This window comes from Pongo abelii, chromosome 13, assembly GCF_028885655.2.
Source record: "Pongo abelii isolate AG06213 chromosome 13, NHGRI_mPonAbe1-v2.0_pri, whole genome shotgun sequence".
NCBI classification, from domain to species: Eukaryota; Metazoa; Chordata; class Mammalia; order Primates; family Hominidae; genus Pongo; species Pongo abelii.
The window spans coordinates 67,637,224-67,656,288 of NC_071998.2; the positions used below are offsets into that span (position 1 = coordinate 67,637,224).

Here is a 19,065-nt window from a genome sequence, read left to right on the forward strand (position 1 = left end):
AACACAGTACTCAAGTTTTAACTCCGTCTTGTGAGAATATGCAGTATTTGGTTTTCTTTCCCTGTGATAACTCGCTTAGGATAATGGTCTCCAGTGGCATCCATGTTGCTGCAAAGGGCATAATTTTGTTCCTTTTCATGGCTGTGTGGTAGTCCATGGTGAATATATACTGCATTTTCTTTATCCAGTGCATTGTTGACAGACATCTATGTTGATTCCATGTCTTTGCTATTGCGAAGTAGTGCTGTGATGCACATACGCATGCATGTGTTCTTATGGTAGGACAGTTTATGGTCCTTTGGGTATATACCCAGTAATGGGATTTCTGGTTCTAATGGTAGTTCTTAATTCTTTGGTAGTTCTTAGTTCTTAAATCTCCAGACTGCATTTCAAAGTGGCTGAACTAATTTACATTCCCACCAGCAGTGTATAAGTGTTCCCTTTTCTCTGCAACCTCACCAGCATCTGTTATTTTTGACTTTTTAATAATAGCCATTCTGACTGGTGTAGGATCGTACTTCACTGCTTTTTATTTGCATTCCTCTAATGATTAGTGATGTTGAGTTTTTTTTTTTTCCCATGTTTCTTGGCCGCGTGTGTCTTTTGAGAGGTGTCTGTTCATGTACATTGCCCATTTTTAAAATGGGGTTAGTTTTTTGCTTGTTCGTTTAAGTTCCTTATCGATTCTGGGTAATTAGACCTTTGTTGGATGTATAGCTTGCAAATGTTTTCTCCTATTTTGTAGCTTGTCTGTTTACTCTGTGGACAGTTTCATTTGCTGTGCAAGAGCTCTTTAGTTTAATTAGGTCCCACTTGCCAATTTTTTTTTTTTTTTTTTTTTTTTTTTTGCAGTTCTGGAATTTTCATCATGAGATCTTTGCCAGGGCTTATGTCCAGCATGGTATTCCCTAAGTTTTCTTCTAGGGTTTTTATAGTTTTAGGTTTTACATTTAAGTCTTTAATCTATCTTGAGTTGATTTTTGTATACAATGAAAGGTAGGATCCAGTTTCAGTCTTCTGCATATGGCTGGCTGTTATCTCCACACCATTTATTGAATAGGGAGTCCTTTTCCCATTGCTTGTCAGTTTTGTTAAAATCAGATGGTTGTAGGTGTCTGGCTTTATTTCTGGGCTCTCTGACCTGTTCCATTGGTCTACATGTCTGTTTTTGTATCAGTGCCATGTTGTTTTGGTTATTGTAGCCTTGTAGTATAGGTTGAAGTCAGGTAGTGTGATGCCTCAGGCTTTGTTCTTTTGGTTTAGGGTTGCTTTGGCTATTCAGGCTCCTTTTTTGGGCCAGTATGAATTTTAAAATAGTTTAAAAAAATAGTTTTTTCTAGTTCTGTGAGAAATAACATTGGCAGTTTGATAGGAATAGCATTGAATCTGTAAATTGCTTTGGGCAGTATGGACATTTTAACAATTTTGATTCTTCCTGTCTATGAGCATGGAATGTTTTTCCATTTGTTTGTGTTGTCTCTGATTTCTTTGAGCAGTGTTTTGTAATTCTCATTGTAGAGATCTTTTACCTCTCTGATTAGCTCTATTCCTAGGCATTTTTTAATTCTTTTTGGGCGATTGTGAATGGGATTGAATTCTTGATTTGGCTCTCAGCTTGGATGTTATTGGTATATAGAAGTACTACTGATTTTTGTACATTGATTTTGTATCCTAAAAGTTGGTTGAAGTTATTAGTTCTAGGAACCTTTGGGCAGAGACTGTGGAGTTTTCTAGGTATAGAATCATACCATCTGCAAACAGGGATGATTTAACTTCCTCTCTTCCTATTTGGATGCCTTTTATTTCTTTCTCTTTCCTGATTGCTCTAGCTAAGACTTCCAGAACTATGTTGAATAGGAGTAAGTGGGTTATCCTGGTTCTCAAGGGGAATACTTCCAGCTTTTGCCCATTCAGTGTGATGTTAGCTGTGGGTTTTTCATAGATGGCTCTTATTATTTCCAGGTATATTCCTTTGATGCTTAGTCTTTTGAGGGTTTTTAACGTGAAGGGATGTTGAATTTTATCAAAAGTCCTGAATCTATAAAGATGATCATGTGATTTTTGTTTTTAGTTCTGTTTAGTAATGAATCACACTTATTGATTTGTGTATATTGAACCAACTTTGCATACCAGGAATAAAGTCTACTAGATCATGGTAGATGTGCTGCTGGATTTGGTTTACTATTTTATTGAAGACTTTTGCATTTGTGTTAATCAAGGATATAGGCCTGAAGTTTCCTGTTTTTGTTATGTCTCTGCCAGGTTTTGTTATCAGAATGATGCTGGCTTCATAAAATAAAATGAGTTAGGGAGGAGTCCCTCCTTCTCAATTTTTTGGAATAGTTTTAATAGGATTGGTACCAGCTCTTCTTTATATGTCCGGTAGAATTTGGTTATGAATCCATCTGGTCCAGGGATTTTTCTGGTTGGTAGACTTTTTATACAATTTCAGAACTCATTATTGGTCTGTTGAGGTATTCAGTTTCTTCCAGGTTCAATCTTGGGAGATTGTATGTTTCCAGGAATTCATCCATTTCTTGTCGATTTTCTAGTTAGTGTGCATAGAGATGTTCATAATAGCCTCTAAGGATTTTTTGTATTTCTCTGGGTCAGTGGTAATGTCCCCTTTGCCATTTCTAATTGTGTTTATTTGGATCTCCTCTCTCTCTTTTTTTTTCTGTTAGTCTGGCTGGCAATCTATCTTATTTATTCTTTCAAGGAACCATCTTTTGTATGTTTTTTTGTTCAGTTCAACTCTAATTTTGGTTATTTCTTTTCTGTGGCTAGCTTTGGGGTTGATTTGCTCATTTTTCTAGTTCCTCTAGGCATGATGTTGGTTGTTAACTTTATATCTTTGTAACATTTTGATGTGGGCATTTAGCACTATAAACTTTCCTCTTAAGACTACATTAGCTATGTCCCAGAGATTCTGGTATATTGTGTCTTTGTTTTCATTAGTTTCAAATAATTCCTTTATTTTCTTTTCTTTTCTTTTTCTTCTTTTTTTTTTTTTTTTTTTGGGACAGGTTGTTGCCCTGTTGCTGAGGGTGGAGTGGAGTGGAGTGGCATGAACACGGCTCACTGCAGCCTCAACCTTCTGGGCTCAAGCAGTCCTCCCACCTCTCAGCCTCCTGAGTAGCTGGGACTACAGGTGTGCCCTCCTACACCTGGCTAATTTTTTTTGTATTTTTTGTAAAGACAATGTTTCACCATGTTGGCCACGCTGGTCTTGAACTCCTGGGCTCAAGTGATCCCCCCACCTAAGCCTTGCAAAGTACTGGGATTACAGGCATGAGCCACCGTGCCTGGCCCAAAGAATTTCTTGATTTCAGTGAAATTAAGATTTTGTTGTTTACCCAAAAGTCATTCAGGAGTGGTTTAATTTCCATGGAATTGTATGGTTTTGAGAGATCTTCTTGGTATTGTTACCTATTTTTATTGCACTGTCATCTTGAGAACATGGTTGGTATGATTGTGGGATTTTTAATTTGTTGAGAATTGCTTTATGGTTGAGCATGTGGCTGGTTTTAGATATGTTCCATGTGCATATGAGAATAATGTATATTCTGTTTTTGTTGGGTGAGGTGTTCTGTAGAACTCTATTAGGTCCATTTGGTGAAGTGTTGACTTTAGGTCTGTCTAATACTGTCAGTGGGTTATTGAAGTCTCCCACTATTATTATGTGGTTGTGCAAGTCTCTGTAGGTCCCCGAGAGCTTCTTTTATGAATCTAGGTGCTCCAGTGTTGGGTATATACGTATTTAGGATAGTTAAGTCTTCTTGTTGAATTCAACCTTTTATTGTTTTGTAATGCCCTTCTTTGTCCTTTTTGATTGTTGTTGGTTTTAAGTCTGTTTTGTCTGAAATAAGTTACCCATGCCTGCCCTTTTTTGTTTTACATTAGCTTGATAGATCTTTCTCCATTCCTTTACTTTGAGCCTATGGGTGGCATTGCATATGAAATGGATCTCATAAAGACAACATACAATTGGTTCTTGGTTCTTTATATGAACTGCCATTCTGCGCTTTTGAAGTGGGATGTTTAGCCTGTTTACATTCAAGATGAATATTGGTATGTGCAGATTTCATCCTGTTATCGTGTTGTTGGCTGGTTGGTATGCAGACTTGATTGTATAGTTGCTTTATAGAGTTAGTGGTCTCTGTACTTAAGTGTGTTTCTGTGGTGGCCGGTAATGGTCTTTCATTTCCATGGTTAGTACTCCCTTAAGGACCTCTTAAAAGGCAAGTCTGGTGGTAATGAGTTCCCTTAGCATTTACTTGTCTGAAAAGGATTTTATTTCTCCTTCACTTATGTAGCTTAGTTTGGTTAGATATGAAATTCTTGGTTGGAATTTCTTTTCTTTAAGGATGCTGAATTAGGCCCCCAGTCTCTTCTGGCTTGTAGGATTTCTGCTGAAAGGTCTGGTGCTAGCCTGATGGGGTTCCTTTTGTAGTAGACCTGCCCCTTCTCTCTAGCTCCCTTTAATATTTTTTTCTTTGACACTGACCTTGGAGAATCTGATGATTATGTGTCTTGGGGATGGTCATCTTGTATAGTATCTTGCAGGGGTTCTATGAATTTCCTGAATTTGCATGTCAACCTCTCTAGCTAGGATGGGGAAATTTTTGTGGACAGTATCCTCAAATATGTTTCCAAGTTGCTTGTTTTCTCTCCCTCTCTTTCAGGGACAACAATGAGTTGTAGATTTGATCTCTTCACATAATCTCATGTTTTTGGGAGTTTTTTTCCATTAAAAAGTTATTTTTCCTTTATTTTTGTCTGAGTTGATTTTGAAGAACCAGTCTTCAAGTTCTCGAGATTCCCTCCTCAGCTTAATCTGTTCTGCTGTTAATACTTTCAGTGATATTGTGAAGTTCTTGTAGTGAGTTTTTTAGCTCTGTCAGATCAGTTTGGTTGTTTCTTAAAATGACTATTTCGTTTTTCAGCTCTTGACTCATTTTACTGGATTCCTTAAATTCCGTGGATTGGGTTTCAACTTTCTCCTGAATTTCAGTATCTTCTGAATTTTATGCCCATCATTTCAGTGTGATTAAGAACCATCACTAAGCTGGGTACAGTGGCTCACACCTGTAATCCCAGCACTTTGGGAGGCTGAGGCGGGCAGATCACTTGAGGTCAGGCGTTCAAGACCAGCCTGGCCAACATGGTGAATCCCTGTCTCTAATTAAAATATAGAAATTAGCTGGGTGTGGTGATGGGCACCTGTAATCCTAGTTACCCAGGAAGCTGAGGCAGGAGAATCACTTGAACCCAGAAGGTGGAGGTTGCAGTGAGCCGAGATCGTGCCACTGCACTCCAGCCTGGGCGACAGGGCAAAACTCTGTCTTTAAAAAAATAAATAAATAAAATAAGAACCATTGCTGGGGAGCTACTGCAGTCATTTTAAGGTAAGAAGACACTCAGGCTTATAGAGTTGCTAGAATTCTTGCCCTGATTCTTTCTCATCTTTGTGGGCTGATGTTCCTTTAATCTCTCCAGTTGCTGTCCTTTGGATGAGGCTTTTTGCTTTTATGTTCTTGGATGCCCCAAGGGTTTGACTGTGATGTAAGTTGGGTTTAGTCGACTGGCATAGTTTCTTGATGATTTCTGGGTACAAAGGCTCAGCTCAGCACTCCTGGCATGCATGCTATAACCCTGGGGTGTTAGGACTGGGCACATGACTTTGTTCTCTGTCTCCTCGAGGTTAAGCACCCGTTGCACTGGTGGGGCCAAGGTGTTCCTGGTCTGCTGGGCAACAACACTCTGATGGTGGGGCCGGCAAAAGTGCTTGGTTGGGGCGGTGGCAGTAGGGTGGTAAGGCCTGCATATACACTGGAAAAGCCGTAGGGGGAGGCTGTGGGTGACTGTGTCCTGGCAAAACAGTGCAGGGAAGCTGTGGGTGGTGGATGCTGGTGGAGGCCCATGTGCAGGTGCTCTCTGGTGGTTACCTGGGGCTTGCCAGCAAAGGAGCTATAGTGGTGGCTGCCGGGAAGTGCTGCGGTTGGGCATCAGCATCCATTGCAATTGGATGTGGCCAGGCAGGGACTGTGGAACAGGCAACCAGGGATGGGGGGTTGGGGGGGTGGCGCTCAAATCAGACAAGCCCTGTGCCATGGGCAAGATAGTCCTGTTCTGTCTAGGTCCAATAGTCAACAAAGACCAAAGCTACCTAGAGGTGTGTGGTGAGCTTTGGCAGATGGACATCCCTGGCCATGCTCCACTGCAGCCATTCCCACACCAGGCCTTCTGGGCTCCGTGCAGACTGGAGTCCTGTTTCTGCCAACTTCCCAAGCAGCTGTCTTTGCAACCTTAAATGTCTGTGGGGGTCATGGAGCCTCCTTCAGCTAGGATTCTAGAGGTCCATGGCAAGAACAGGCTACTCCATGCTTGTTTAACTCATCCTTTCCCCAGGAGCATTTGGGGTCAGAATGAGTCATGGTGCTCGGGGAACTCCCTGTAAGGTTCCCAGCTTTCTCCTCCTTCAGGCCAGGATCTGCATCCTCCTTCTGTCCACTCTCAGTGCCTTCCTTCCAAAGATCTGCTCAGAGTGTGCTGGTCTTCTTGATGGCCTGGTCTCTTGTTGGTGGAAGCTCTTCCTGACTCTGTGTCTACTTGGCCACCCTGACTCCTCTGTTGTCCGTTCACTGTATATAATGTCATGTGAGGAATAAAAGTTTTAACATTTGATGAAGTCCAATTCACCTATTTTTTTTTTTTGTTGCCTATGCTTTTGGTGTCACATCCAAGAAATCATTGCAAAATGCAGTGTCATAGAACTTTCCCCCTATGCTTAATTCTAAGTTTTATAGTTTTAGGTTTTACATTTAGCTCTTGGATCCGTTTTGAGTTAATTTTTGAATATGGTATAAGCCTGTCACACAGGCTGGAGTGCAGTGGCGCAATCTCAGCTCACTGGAAACTCCGCCTCCCGGGTTCATGCCATTCTGCTGCCTCAGCCTCCCGAGTAGCTGGTACTACAGGTGCCCACCACAACACCTGGCTAATTTTTTTGTATTTTTAGTAGAGACTGGGTTTCACCATGTTAGCTAGGATGGTCTCCATCTCCTGACCTCGTGATCCGCCTGCCTGGGCCTCCCAAAGTGCTGGGATTACAGGCGTGAGCCATCGTGCCCAACCTATTGATCTTTTTAGAATTCATTCTTTTGCTTGTGGATATTGTGGATTTTAACTTTTATTGAAAAGTTGTTGAAAATACTGTCCTTTCCAAATTGAATATCCTTGGCATCCTTGAAGACAATTATTTGACTATGTATGTGAAGTCTTGTTTTTGAGCTTTCTGTTCTGTACCACAGCTCTATGTGTCTGTACCACACTGTTTTGATTAATGTGGCTTTTAGTAAGTTTTAAAATCAGGAAATGTGAGACTTGTAACCTTCTTCCCTTTTTTCAAGATTGTTTTGGCTATTCAGGATTCCTTGAGATTTGATGTGAATGTAAGTGTTGGATTTTTCTAGGATTCTGATATGGATTGCAGAGAATTTATAGATTGTTTAGGGTAGTATTGACATTTTAACAGTATTAAGTGTCCCAATCCATGAACATGGGATGTCTTAACATTTATTTCTTTCTTTAATATATTTCAGCAACATTTTATAGTCTTTACTGTATGTGTCATTAGTTTCTTTGGTTTACTCCTCGACACTTTTATTATTTTTGTTGCTGTTGTAAATATAATTGTTTTCTTATTTCTTTTTTGTATTGTTCTTTGTTATAGATACTGATTTGTTGGTGTTGATTTTTATATCAAGCAACATTCCTTAATTCTAACAGTTTGGTGGAATATTTAGGTTTTTCTGCATATAAATTCATGCCATCTGTGAACAGAGATAATTTTACTTTTTCCTTTCCACTTTGGATGCCAAATTGCTATGGAGTGAGTGACAAACGTGGGCATCTTTATCTTGTTCCTGATCTTAGAGGAAAAGATTTCAGTCTTTCAGTATTGAGAATGTTAGCTGTGGGCTGTTTATACATGACCTTTATTGTGTTGAAGTAGTTTCTTTTGTTTTTTTTTTTTGAGCGTTTTTTTAATCATGAAAATGTTCTGAATTTTTTCAAATCTTTTTCTGCATTAAGTTGAGATGATTGTGTTTTTTTCCTTCATTTTGTTAAAGTGGTATATTACTTTTTTTTGTATGTTGAATCATTCTTGTATTCTGGAAATAAATACTGTCGGGTTATATTTTATATTCCTCTTAAGATGCTGTTGAATTCTGTTTGCTAGTATTTTGTTGAGGATTTTTGCATGAATGTTCATCAAGGACATTGGTCTGTAGTTTTCTTGTAGTGTTTTTGTCCTGCTTTGGTATCAGAGTAATGCCTGACTGATAGGATGAGTTTGGAAGTGTTCCCTTCTCTTCAGTTTTTTGGAAGAGTTTGAGGTGGATTGGTGTTAATTCTTGTTTTAAATGTTTTGTAGAATTCACTAGTAAAACCCTTTGGTCCTAGGCTTTTTTTATTTTTATTTTTAGGATTTTTTGATTACTGATTCAGTTTCCTTAATGGTTATAGGTATGTTCAGATAATCTGTTTTGTCAAGATTCAGTCTTAGTATGTTGTGTATTTCTAGGAATTCATTCATTTCTATAGGTTATCCAATTTTTTGTTCATAGTACTTTCATAATCCTTTTTATTTCTGTAAAATTGATAGTAATATCTCTTTCATTTCTGATTTTAGTTATTTGACTTTCTCTTTTTTTCTTAGTCAACTTAGTTAAAGCGTTATCAATTTTATTGATTATTTTTATTTTTATTTATTTATTTATTTATTTTGAGGTGGAGTCTCACTCTGTCACACAGGCTGGAGTGCAGTGGCGCAATCTCGGCTCACTGGAAACTCTGCCTCCTGGGTTCACGCCATTCTGCTGCCTCAGCCTCCCGAGTAGCTGGTACTACAGGCGCCCGCCACAACATCTGGCTAATTTTTTTGTATTTTTAGTAGAGACCGGGTTTCACCATGTTAGCCAGGATGGTCTCCATCTCCTGACCTCGTGATCTGCGTGCCTTGGCCTCCCAAAGTGCTGGGATTATAGGCGTGAGCCACCGTGCCCAACCTATTGATCTTTTTAGAAAACTAACGGTCGGTGCCCCAGTGCAGTGGCTCACGCCTGTAATCCCAGCGTTTTGGGAGGCTGAGGCGGGTGGATCACCTGAGATCAGCAGTTCGAAACCAGCTTGGCCAACATGACAAAACCCCGTCTGTACTAAAAATACAAAAATTAGCTGGGCATGGTGCTGGGCCCCTGTAATCCCAGCTACTCAGGAGGCTGAGCCAGGAGAATCACTTGATCCCAGGAGGCGGAGGTTGCAGTGAGCTGAGATCGTGCCACTGCGCTCCAGCCTGGGCGACACCGTGAGACTCCGTCTCAAAAAACAAAAAAGAAAACAAGTGCTTGTTTTTTTTATTTTTATTTTTTTTCCATTCTCTTTCACTTATCTTTGCTCTGATCTTTATTATTTTCTCCCTTCTGCTAGGTTTGCATTTTGTTTTGTTTTTTTCCCTATTTCCTTAAGGAATAAATTTAGGTTGTGATTTGGGATGTTTCTTCTTTTTAAACATAAGCATTTACAGCTTTATGTTCCTTCTAGCACTGCTTTTGCTGTATCATACTGATTATGATGGTACAGTCTGTTTTTATTTTCCTCTCAAGATATTTTCTAATTTTTCTTGGGATTACCTTTTTGACCCATTTCTTATTTAAGAGTGCTTAATTTTCATATTTGTTCATTGTTCTGTTTTCCATCTGTTATTTCCTTATTTATTTATTGTTACTAGAAAAGATACCTTGCATAATGTCAATCTTTTATAATTTTACAATTTTGTTTTTAATTGACATGTATTACTTGTGCATATTTATTAGGTACAGGGTGATGTTTCAATACATGTATACATTGTATAAAAATCAAATTGGTATTTAGAATATCCATCACCTTATACATTTATCATTTCCTTGTGGTGAGGACATTCAAAATCTTTCTTCTAGCTATGTTAAAACATGCAATACGGTATTGTTAACCATAGTCACTCTGCTGTGCAATAGAACACCAGAACTTATTCTTCTCATCTTACTGTAACTTTGTTCTCATTGACCAATCTTTACCTATTTCCCCTCTCGCCAATATTCCCCAGCCTCTGGCAACCACTATTCTATACACTACTTCTATGAGATGTCAACTTTTTTAGATTTCACACGTGAGATCATGCAGTATTTGTCTTTCTGTGCCTGGCTTATTTCCCTTAGCATTATGCCTTCCAGGTGCGTCTGTGTTGCTGCAAAGGACAAGATTTTATTCTTTTTTATTTTTTTAATGGGGAATAGTATTTCATTGTGTATATATATACATTTTCTTTAGCAGTGCATCTGTTTGTAGACACTTGATTGATTTCATATCTTGGCTTTTGTGAAAAGTGCTGCAATAAACATAAAGTGCAGGTTTCTATTCAACAAACTGATTTCATTTCTTTGGGATATTTATACATTAGTGGGATTGATGGATCATATGGTAATTTTATTTTTAAATTTTTTGAAGAACTTCCATACTGTGTTTTATAATGGCTGTACTAATTTGTACTCCGAAAAACAGTGTGTAAGAGTTTCCCTTTCTCCACAGTCACACCAGCATTTGTTATTTTTTTTGTCTTTTTGATGATAGCCATTCTAATAGGTTGAGGCAATATCTTCTTGTAGTTTTGATTTTTATTTATCTGATGATGGGTGATGCTGAGCCTTTTCTCATGTATATACCTGTTGACCATTTGTATGTTTTCTTTTCTCTTTACAAAAATTTTGACACTTGTTTTATGACCTCACATATATGTTGGAGAATGTCCCATGTGCACCTGAGAAAAATGTGTATTCTGCTGTTGTGGGGTGGAGTGTTCTGTATGTGTCTTTTGGTCCAGTTGGTCAATAGTATTAAGTCCTATATTTCCTTATTAATCTTCTGTGTGGTTGTTCTGTCCATTACTGAAAGTGGGGTATTGAAGCCTTCTACTGTAATGTAGTGCTATCTATTTCTCTCCTCAATTCTGTCAGTGTTTTCATACGTTTTGCTGGTCTCACGTTTGGTGCATACATGTTTATAATTGTTACATCTTTTTAGTGAAGTATTGGTTTTATCATTATATAATGCCCTTCTTTGTTTTTTGTAACAGATTTTGACTTAAAGTTTATATGTCTAATATTAGTATAGGTTGAATATACCTTATCTGAAATGCTTGGAATCAGAAGTGATATGGATTTTGGATTTTTTTTCTTCAGATTTTAGAATACGTACATATACATAATGAGATATCTTGGAGATGAGACCAAAGTCTAAAATGTTTCAAATATACCTTGTATACATAGCCCAAAGATAATTTTATACAATATTTTAAATAATTTTCTGCATGAAACAAAGCTTGTGTACCTTCAACCATCAGAAAGGAAAGGTGTCACTGTCTCAGCCACCCATGTGGACAATCTGTGGTTGTTTGGCATCATCATTATTCTTGACTCTGAATTTATATGCTGATAAGCAATCATTTTCTCACATATATTCACACGTAAGTTCTTAACAGTAAGACATATGAGGTACCATTAATTCAGTGAAAATATAATATGTTCAGGGTGAGTAAGCAGCACAGTAGCATCACTGGGAATATATGTATCCACTGTTAAACAGCAGCAGCAACAAACAGTGGCAGGCAGGCTTTCAGTCTCCACCTACAATGGTGTGTTTTGATTAAAAGGTAACTGTAGAATGTACTTTATTTATTTTATTTTTTTTTCAAGTGAGAAGAAACATTAGAAGCAGTTGAGGGGCCCAGAATTGGATCCTCAAGGGATGAGGAGGCATTTTGCTAGATGGCTTTTAAAAATGTTTCCTCTAGAACCATCTGCCTCACTAACTGTTTTTTGTCTGAGAAGTCTCTGATTTTATAAACTGTCATAATTTATTATTCTGTTATGAATGCATGCTGCTCCAGTCCTTTAATAAGCCCATCACACATTTTCACCATGTGGTCTATCGGTACCTTTTTGCATTGGTAACATCATCATCTTCATCTTCATCATCCACTTGTGGTATTATGTTTGCGCTCAGAAAGTTTCCGATTTTGGAGTTTTGGATTAGTGATGCCCAGGTATCTTTGCTCTTTTGGTTATTTTTGCATGGGCTTACTTTTTTTTAATCTTTTTGCTTTTGACCTATGAGTGTCCTTAGAGCCAAAGTGAGTTTCTTGTAGACCACGTACTTTTATTTTCTCTCTCTCTCTCTCTCTCTCTATTTATTTTGAGATGGAGTCTCACTCTATTGCCCAGGCTGGAGTGCAGTGGCGTGATGTCGGCTCACTGCAACCTCCGCCTCCTGGGTTCAAGCAATTCTCCTGCCTCAGTCTCCCAAGTAGCTGGGATTACAGGCATGCACCACCACGACTGGCTCATTTTGTACTTTTAGTAGAGGTGGGATTTCACCATTTTGGTCAGGCTCGTCTCGAACTGCTGACTTCAGGTGATCCACCTGCCTCAGCCTCCCAAAGTGCTGGGATTACAGGCGTGAACCACCGCTCCCAGCCGGGATCCTGTTTATTTTAATCCATTCTGCCAATCTGTCTTTTTATAGGGGAGTTAAGCCATTTATATTTGAAGTAGTTACAGATGGGGAAGGACTTAATATTGCCATTTGGCTAATTACTTTCTATGTGTCTTACAGCATTTCTTCTGTTTTACCCCTTACTGCCTTTCCTTTGGTTTAGTTAATTTTTTGTAGCAACTTTGATTCATTTTGTGTTTAATTAACTAATAATATAATTAATATTAACATCAAGATAGCAATGAGGTCTCGCTCTGTTGCCCAAGCTGGACTTCTAGGCTTATGTGATCCTCCCACCTCAGCCTCCTCAAGTAGCTGGGACTACAGGTGCCTGCCACCATGCCTGGATGACTTTTGTGTATGTTCTAAAGATATTTTCTTTGTGGTTATGATGGGGTTACATGTAACATCCTAATGTTATAGCAGTGTATTTTAAACGTTCGTTAATCCCATTACCTGTGTGTTACAGCTTTTGCAATTGTCCTGTAGTTCTTGGACATTCTGTTCTATTATTTTTCTCATTTTCTTTTTTTATTGGCTTTGAATTGGGAAGTTTTTATTTATGTATCTTGGGGCTTACTGATCTTGCATTAAATAATTTTTTCCCAATGGTTTATTGCAAGTATATTTAAATGTAGTTTACTTTTTGCATGTTGATCTTGTATCATGCTACTTTGTTAGACTTATATTATTTGTATAATTCTGATTAAAATGTTTGTATATATTAACATTGAGCTACGATTGCAGAGGTCAAAAGTTACAATAAGTGAAGATTTGGTCAAGCATACTCTGTTAGACTATGTAGAATGAAGGTGAGATAATAAGATTATAGGCAGATTATATTATCTGTTATGCACATTATTTATATATTTTTCGTGATTATGACAGGAATGAAGCATGCTTATTAACTTTTTAAAATGAAAAATATTTGATTGTTTGAATCTTTTTTTTAATCTTTTTTAGGAGCTGTGGCCCTCAAGAATCTTCAAATTAAAGAAAATGCCCTGGTAGGTTTTGACTATGAAAAATTTGTAAAGTTATTGCATTTAATTATGTATACTTCTTCCTGATTCAGTTTGTCACCTTAAATTATTTAAATTTGAGAAAGTTTTTTGTAAATAATTTTTGCAAAATGTAAATTTTGCAAAATGGAGTTTTAATCTCCCTGAAAGCACAAATGGACAGTGTGATTTTTTTTCTATTTAAAAATACATATTGTTTTAGGCTGGGCATGGTGGCTCACACCTGTAATCTCAGCACTTTGGGAGATCAAGGCAGGTGGATTATTTGAGGTCAGTAGTTCGAGACTAGCCTGGCCAACATGGTGAAACCCCGTCTCTACTAAAAATGCAAAAAGCTTCGCCAGACATGGTGGCAGACGCCAGTAATCCCAGCTGCTAGGGAGGATGAGGCAGGAGAATCGCTTGAACCCGGGAGGTGGAGTCTGTAGTAAGCGGAGATCTCGCTACTGCACTCCAGCCTGGGTGACAGAGTGAGACTCTGTCTCAAAACAAAACAAAACAAAAACAAACATACAAAAAATACAGATGTTTTTATTTCAAACTTTTAACTTGTTTTCTGAATTTTTTTTTTAAGACAGGCTCGTGCTCTGTCACCCCAGGCTGCAGTGCAGTGGTGTGATCATAGCTTACTGTAGGCTTCAGCAACTAGGCTCAAGCTGTCTTCCCCTTTCAGCCTCCTGAGCAGCTGAAAAGTTTTTAATCTGATAAAGACTAGTTCATTTTTTTTAAAATTGCTTGTGCTTTTATTGTCATATCCAAGAAGTCATTACCGAATCTAATGTCATGAAGATTTTCCGTTATGTTTTCTTCTAAGAGTTTTATAGTTTTAGCTCTTAGGTTTATATCTTTGATCCATTTTGAGGTAATTTTTGTATATGGTATAGGATAAGGGTTCAGTTTCATGTTTTTGCGAGTGGATATCTAGTTTTCCTAGCACCATTTGTTTAAAAGGCTATCCTTTGAATGGGGAGAATGTTTTGAAAGTTTATTTTTTACAAAATGCATATTTTGCAAAATAGAGTTTTAATCTCCCTAAAAGCATAAAATGACATTGTAATTGCCACTTCTTTTTCTTAAAATAATATAAAATTGGTAATGATTTGATGTGAGTAGATTTTCTGGTCATTTTTACTGTAGACCTTTATCCCCAATTATTATAAAAAGAACAACTTCCCTGGATTTTATGGATTTGATAATAATATTGCAATTATATGTTTATATATTTAAATAAATGTTGATGGTAAGGAAATATGTAAGTTTATTAAAAAATCCCTTGAAATAATTTTTGGAAGTAAAGAGTATTCATTTATGTTGTTAAACTCTGTATCTACTAATGTTTTGTGTATATATAAATTTTTTCTGTAGAGTCAACTGGATGTACCATTTAAAGTTAAAGTTGGTCACATAGGTAAGCCATATTTATTATTGGGATATCCTCCTTCCTGGACATGCAGCCAGAATAATTTGCCTAATATATCTATTATGTGATATTTTTCATGTTTCTGAGCATCAATTAAAAATAATCATGTGTTTTTGTCTCAGTAGAGCTTTGTTGTGCAACTTAAAAATATTGTTCGATTCATATATCCCTTGCCTGGTATTTGACATCCTAATACATTACATATCTCTTTAGGTGGTAAATTGAGTTAATTCAAAGGATTACCTGTAAGGGAGAGCTTAACTGTTTCAGTTTCCTAGGTTTCTGACTAGTTACCACTGCCATATTTTGATTAATATTGGATATATTGTGTAAAGAATAGGTTCTGCATCATCCAGGCCCTGTGACTGGGGGCCAATTTGAAAACTAATTTCTGCTCTGCAAGTTTTTGTATGTTTTCAGAAAATACTGTGCTTTTTCTTGTTTGGTATTATTTTTACCAGTGTTTACTGTTTATATCTTAAATATATTGGTTGAGCAGTAAATGATTGGAATTTGAGGTTTTAACATCTTTAATAAAAACTTATCTGTCATGTTTCTTGTGTTACAGTTTCACTGGTTTAAATATTGTGCAAGATAATAGTGTCTTTAGTTGGGACTTGGAGATATTTTTGTTATATAGATAGTTTTGTGGTAGGATGTATACATTGTTATTGAAGCTATACTGTTGTCACTTGGGGAACAAAGTATTCTGAAAGGTTACCTAAATTATATGATAAAGGTCTTCATGATTATGTGTACTTATGGTTGGCATTAGACCACATACCATAGAAAGTTTTCATCATCATGTGTTACTGACAGTAGAATTCTATCCTCCCCACTCTTACCTTTTAAAGACTATTTAGCGTAAGAGGGGGAGAATGTCACCCATTTTTATCTACCTGACATTTTAATTTTTTCATATTTCTGATTATTTACATGTGTACATTTTAAATACTTACAAGTTTATATGTATTGAAATACCTGTAATTATGCTATTTTTACAATTTTATATTTTTTCATTAGTGTGTAAAAAGGATTTCTCATAATCTGAGTTGATTTGATCTCGTTTATTCTGTACCATAATAATCCAGTGAATGCGTATTTGGATATTATAGAATAATTTTATTTTTCCATTGTTACAGAAATATTACAATACATATTTTTATATAACTTTTAAACTTTTACCAAAGGTCATTGAATTTTACAGTGATGATTGTCGTATTTCAGTGTATGTAAATTTAACCTCAATTCAAGAACAGTCAAAAAATATATCAGGAAAGTAGATAGAACCTATTTTCTTTAGAATCTGCCTGCCTTCTCTTTTCTTGCCTAATCTTGTTTAAAAATGATAAGGTAATTTTCAATGATAATATAAGACAGTAGAAAGTACACTGAACTAAACCCAAGATAATTTTGAGAGTCATTTAAGGTGTTGTGTACCTCTGTCATAGCACCTGTCTTTTAAAAATATCAGTTTTTTTCCCCCTTCTAGTAGACATCAAGTTTATTGAGAAGAAGTGGGTTTAATTTTTAATGTATCCTCACCACTTAGCACATTACCTGGCATATATAGTAGGGGCATAATTTGTTGTATGAAAGTAGTACATGTTTCCAAATGAATGATACAGTAGTACAGTCAGTTTTATAGGAATGTATTGTCCCCTTGCTATTATTGGGTATTGATCTTTCAAAATTTCCCTCATTTAGAATGCAGAATTATAGGTATATCAAATATAAATACACACGTACGTATTATAAAAGAGGTTGTCTTCTGTGGAAGGTTTTTGGAATTACATCTGTGTATTTTTTGAAATTTGCCAAATTTTCTACAAGGAGTCTACATTTTATAAGGGAAGGAAGAAAAGGTTTGTTTGTTTGTTTGGTTTTTGAGACAGCATCTTGCTCTGTTGCCCAGGCTGGAGTACAGTGGTGCGATCTTGGCTCATTGCAACCTATGCCTTCCTGGCTCAAGTAACCCTCCCACCTCAGCCCCCGAGTAGCTGGGACTACAGGTGTACACCACCATGCCTGGCTAATTTTTGTACTTTTTGTAAAGACAGGGTTTTGCCATGTTGCCCAGGCTCGTCTTGAACTCCTGGACTCAAGTGATCCTCCTACCACAGCCACCCAAAGTGCTGGGGTTACAGATGTGAGCCACTGCGCCTGGTCAAGTTTGGATTTTTTAAAAAAAATTTGTGGTGAAAATGGCACACTGTTAATATGTGTTTATTATTTTTACAGTTTTGTAATTGTTCTTTGTCCTTTTGTTGATTTACTTTTTTGAAGTATTACTGTATGTATTTTAAGCAGTCTGTTGGTACATTTATAAATAAATTAACCGTGTCAAATTTGTTACAGTTTTTTCACAAACTTATTATTTCATTTTGGTTATATTTTTGGTCTGTACAGAAATTTGAAATGATCACCATGTTCTCTGGTTTAAAAACTTAGAAAGTTATTCCTCTTTTAGAAATCAGATAGTTTAGAGGCCGGGCAGGGTAGCTGATACCTGTAATCCCAGTACTTTGGGAGGCAGAGGCAAGAGGATTGCTTGAGGCCAGGAGTTTGAGACCAGCCTGGGCAAAATAGTGAGACTGTGACTCTACAAAAAATATAAAAAAGAAATCAGATATAGTTCATTTTTCTCTGAAGTGATATTGTATGATGAAATCTTTTTCTCAGTTTGAAGTTTTCTACACATGGAGTTTATAAAATATCATGAGATGGATCTAAGTGGATTTAAAAAAATTTCCCCATCACTAACCAGTTTTAGCAACATAGTATATTTAATAATCTGTTCCTTACACAATTATGGCAGCTGTATAAATCTAGACACTCATACCATTTAAACAATTTTAAAGTATTTTAAAACTCTCTATTACGAAAATATTCTCAAGATACAAAACTAGAGTGAATAGTATAAGAAACCCCATACATAGTGTTTTTGTATTCAAGAACCCTTAACGCTTAAAAAAAAATTCTTTGCTGTTTGATTTTCTTAGGGTGTTTTCATTAGTTTGCATAATTTTCAAATATTACCCAGAATGTTTTATTATTACTTTATGTGTAGTTTTTCATATATATAGTTTATATGTATGATTATTAACCATATGTGTATATATGAATTACTGTAGATACATACATACATATGTAACACATATACACATAATGAAAAATATACATACACACGCTTATTTAAAGTATATAATCTACCTTTTATTGGGGGGAGGAAAGGTCTTACTCTATCACCCAGGCTGGAGTGCAGTAGCATGATCATGGCTCACTGTAGTCCTGACCTCCTGGGCTCAAGATCCTCCCACCTCAGCCTCCCAGGTAGCTGGGACTGCAGGCACATACTGTCATGCCTGGCTAATTTTTTTAGTTTTTATTCATAGAGACAGGGTTTTGCCATGTTGCCTAGGCTGGTCTTGAACTCCTGGGTTCAAGCGATCCACCTGCCTTAGCTTCCCAAAGTGCTAGGATTCCAGGTGTTAGCCACTGCGCCTGGCCTAATCTACCATCTTAAAGCATTAAAAAAAATATATATGGAGGTTTAGAGTAAGAATTGGGGAAATTCAAAGTTATGATATTAAGGATTGTTGATTAAGGGAAGAAGAACATTGGTCTGTTTATGGTACAGAGAACTGTAAATAGAAACTTGTATATTTTGAATATAATCTAGGTTTTCCAATAATACTGATATAAATACAATAATTTCAAATCATTACAACAAACACTTGTTGTTTGTGGTTGTAAAATAGCTTTCAATAAAGTGATTAAGCGCTTAAGTACAAAGGCCATTTTGTTATCTCTTCTAATGCCTGACAGAAAATAGACTAACCATAAATGCAGGTTGAAGGAGTAATATTTTTTGTCCTTTTTTTTTTTTTTTTTTCAAAAAAATGTAGGTAATCTTAAACTTACAATTCCATGGAAAAACCTTTATACTCAACCTGTTGAAGCTGTATTGGAAGAAATTTATTTACTTATAGTGCCTTCTTCTAGTAAGTTAAATTTAAAAAAATTATA

The 19,065-nt window shown here is 36.7% G+C and overlaps 1 protein-coding gene across 12 annotated transcripts in view; it reads left to right on the top strand.

The window, feature by feature from the left end:
• Window positions 1–19,065, top strand: part of VPS13A (vacuolar protein sorting 13 homolog A) — a 245,159-nt gene that overhangs the window by 10,674 nt on the left and 215,420 nt on the right. For all 12 annotated transcript variants that reach the window (XR_010136525.1, XR_008509734.2, XR_008509735.2 and 9 more), the window contains exons 2-4: window positions 13,558–13,601; window positions 14,982–15,024; window positions 18,945–19,040. Coding sequence is in view for 6 of the 12 variants with exons in the window: in XM_054520069.2 (XP_054376044.2) it covers window positions 13,558–13,601; window positions 14,982–15,024; window positions 18,945–19,040 (183 nt within the window). In the remaining 6 variants the exon portion in view is untranslated. The remainder of the gene's footprint in view (window positions 1–13,557; window positions 13,602–14,981; window positions 15,025–18,944; window positions 19,041–19,065) is intronic.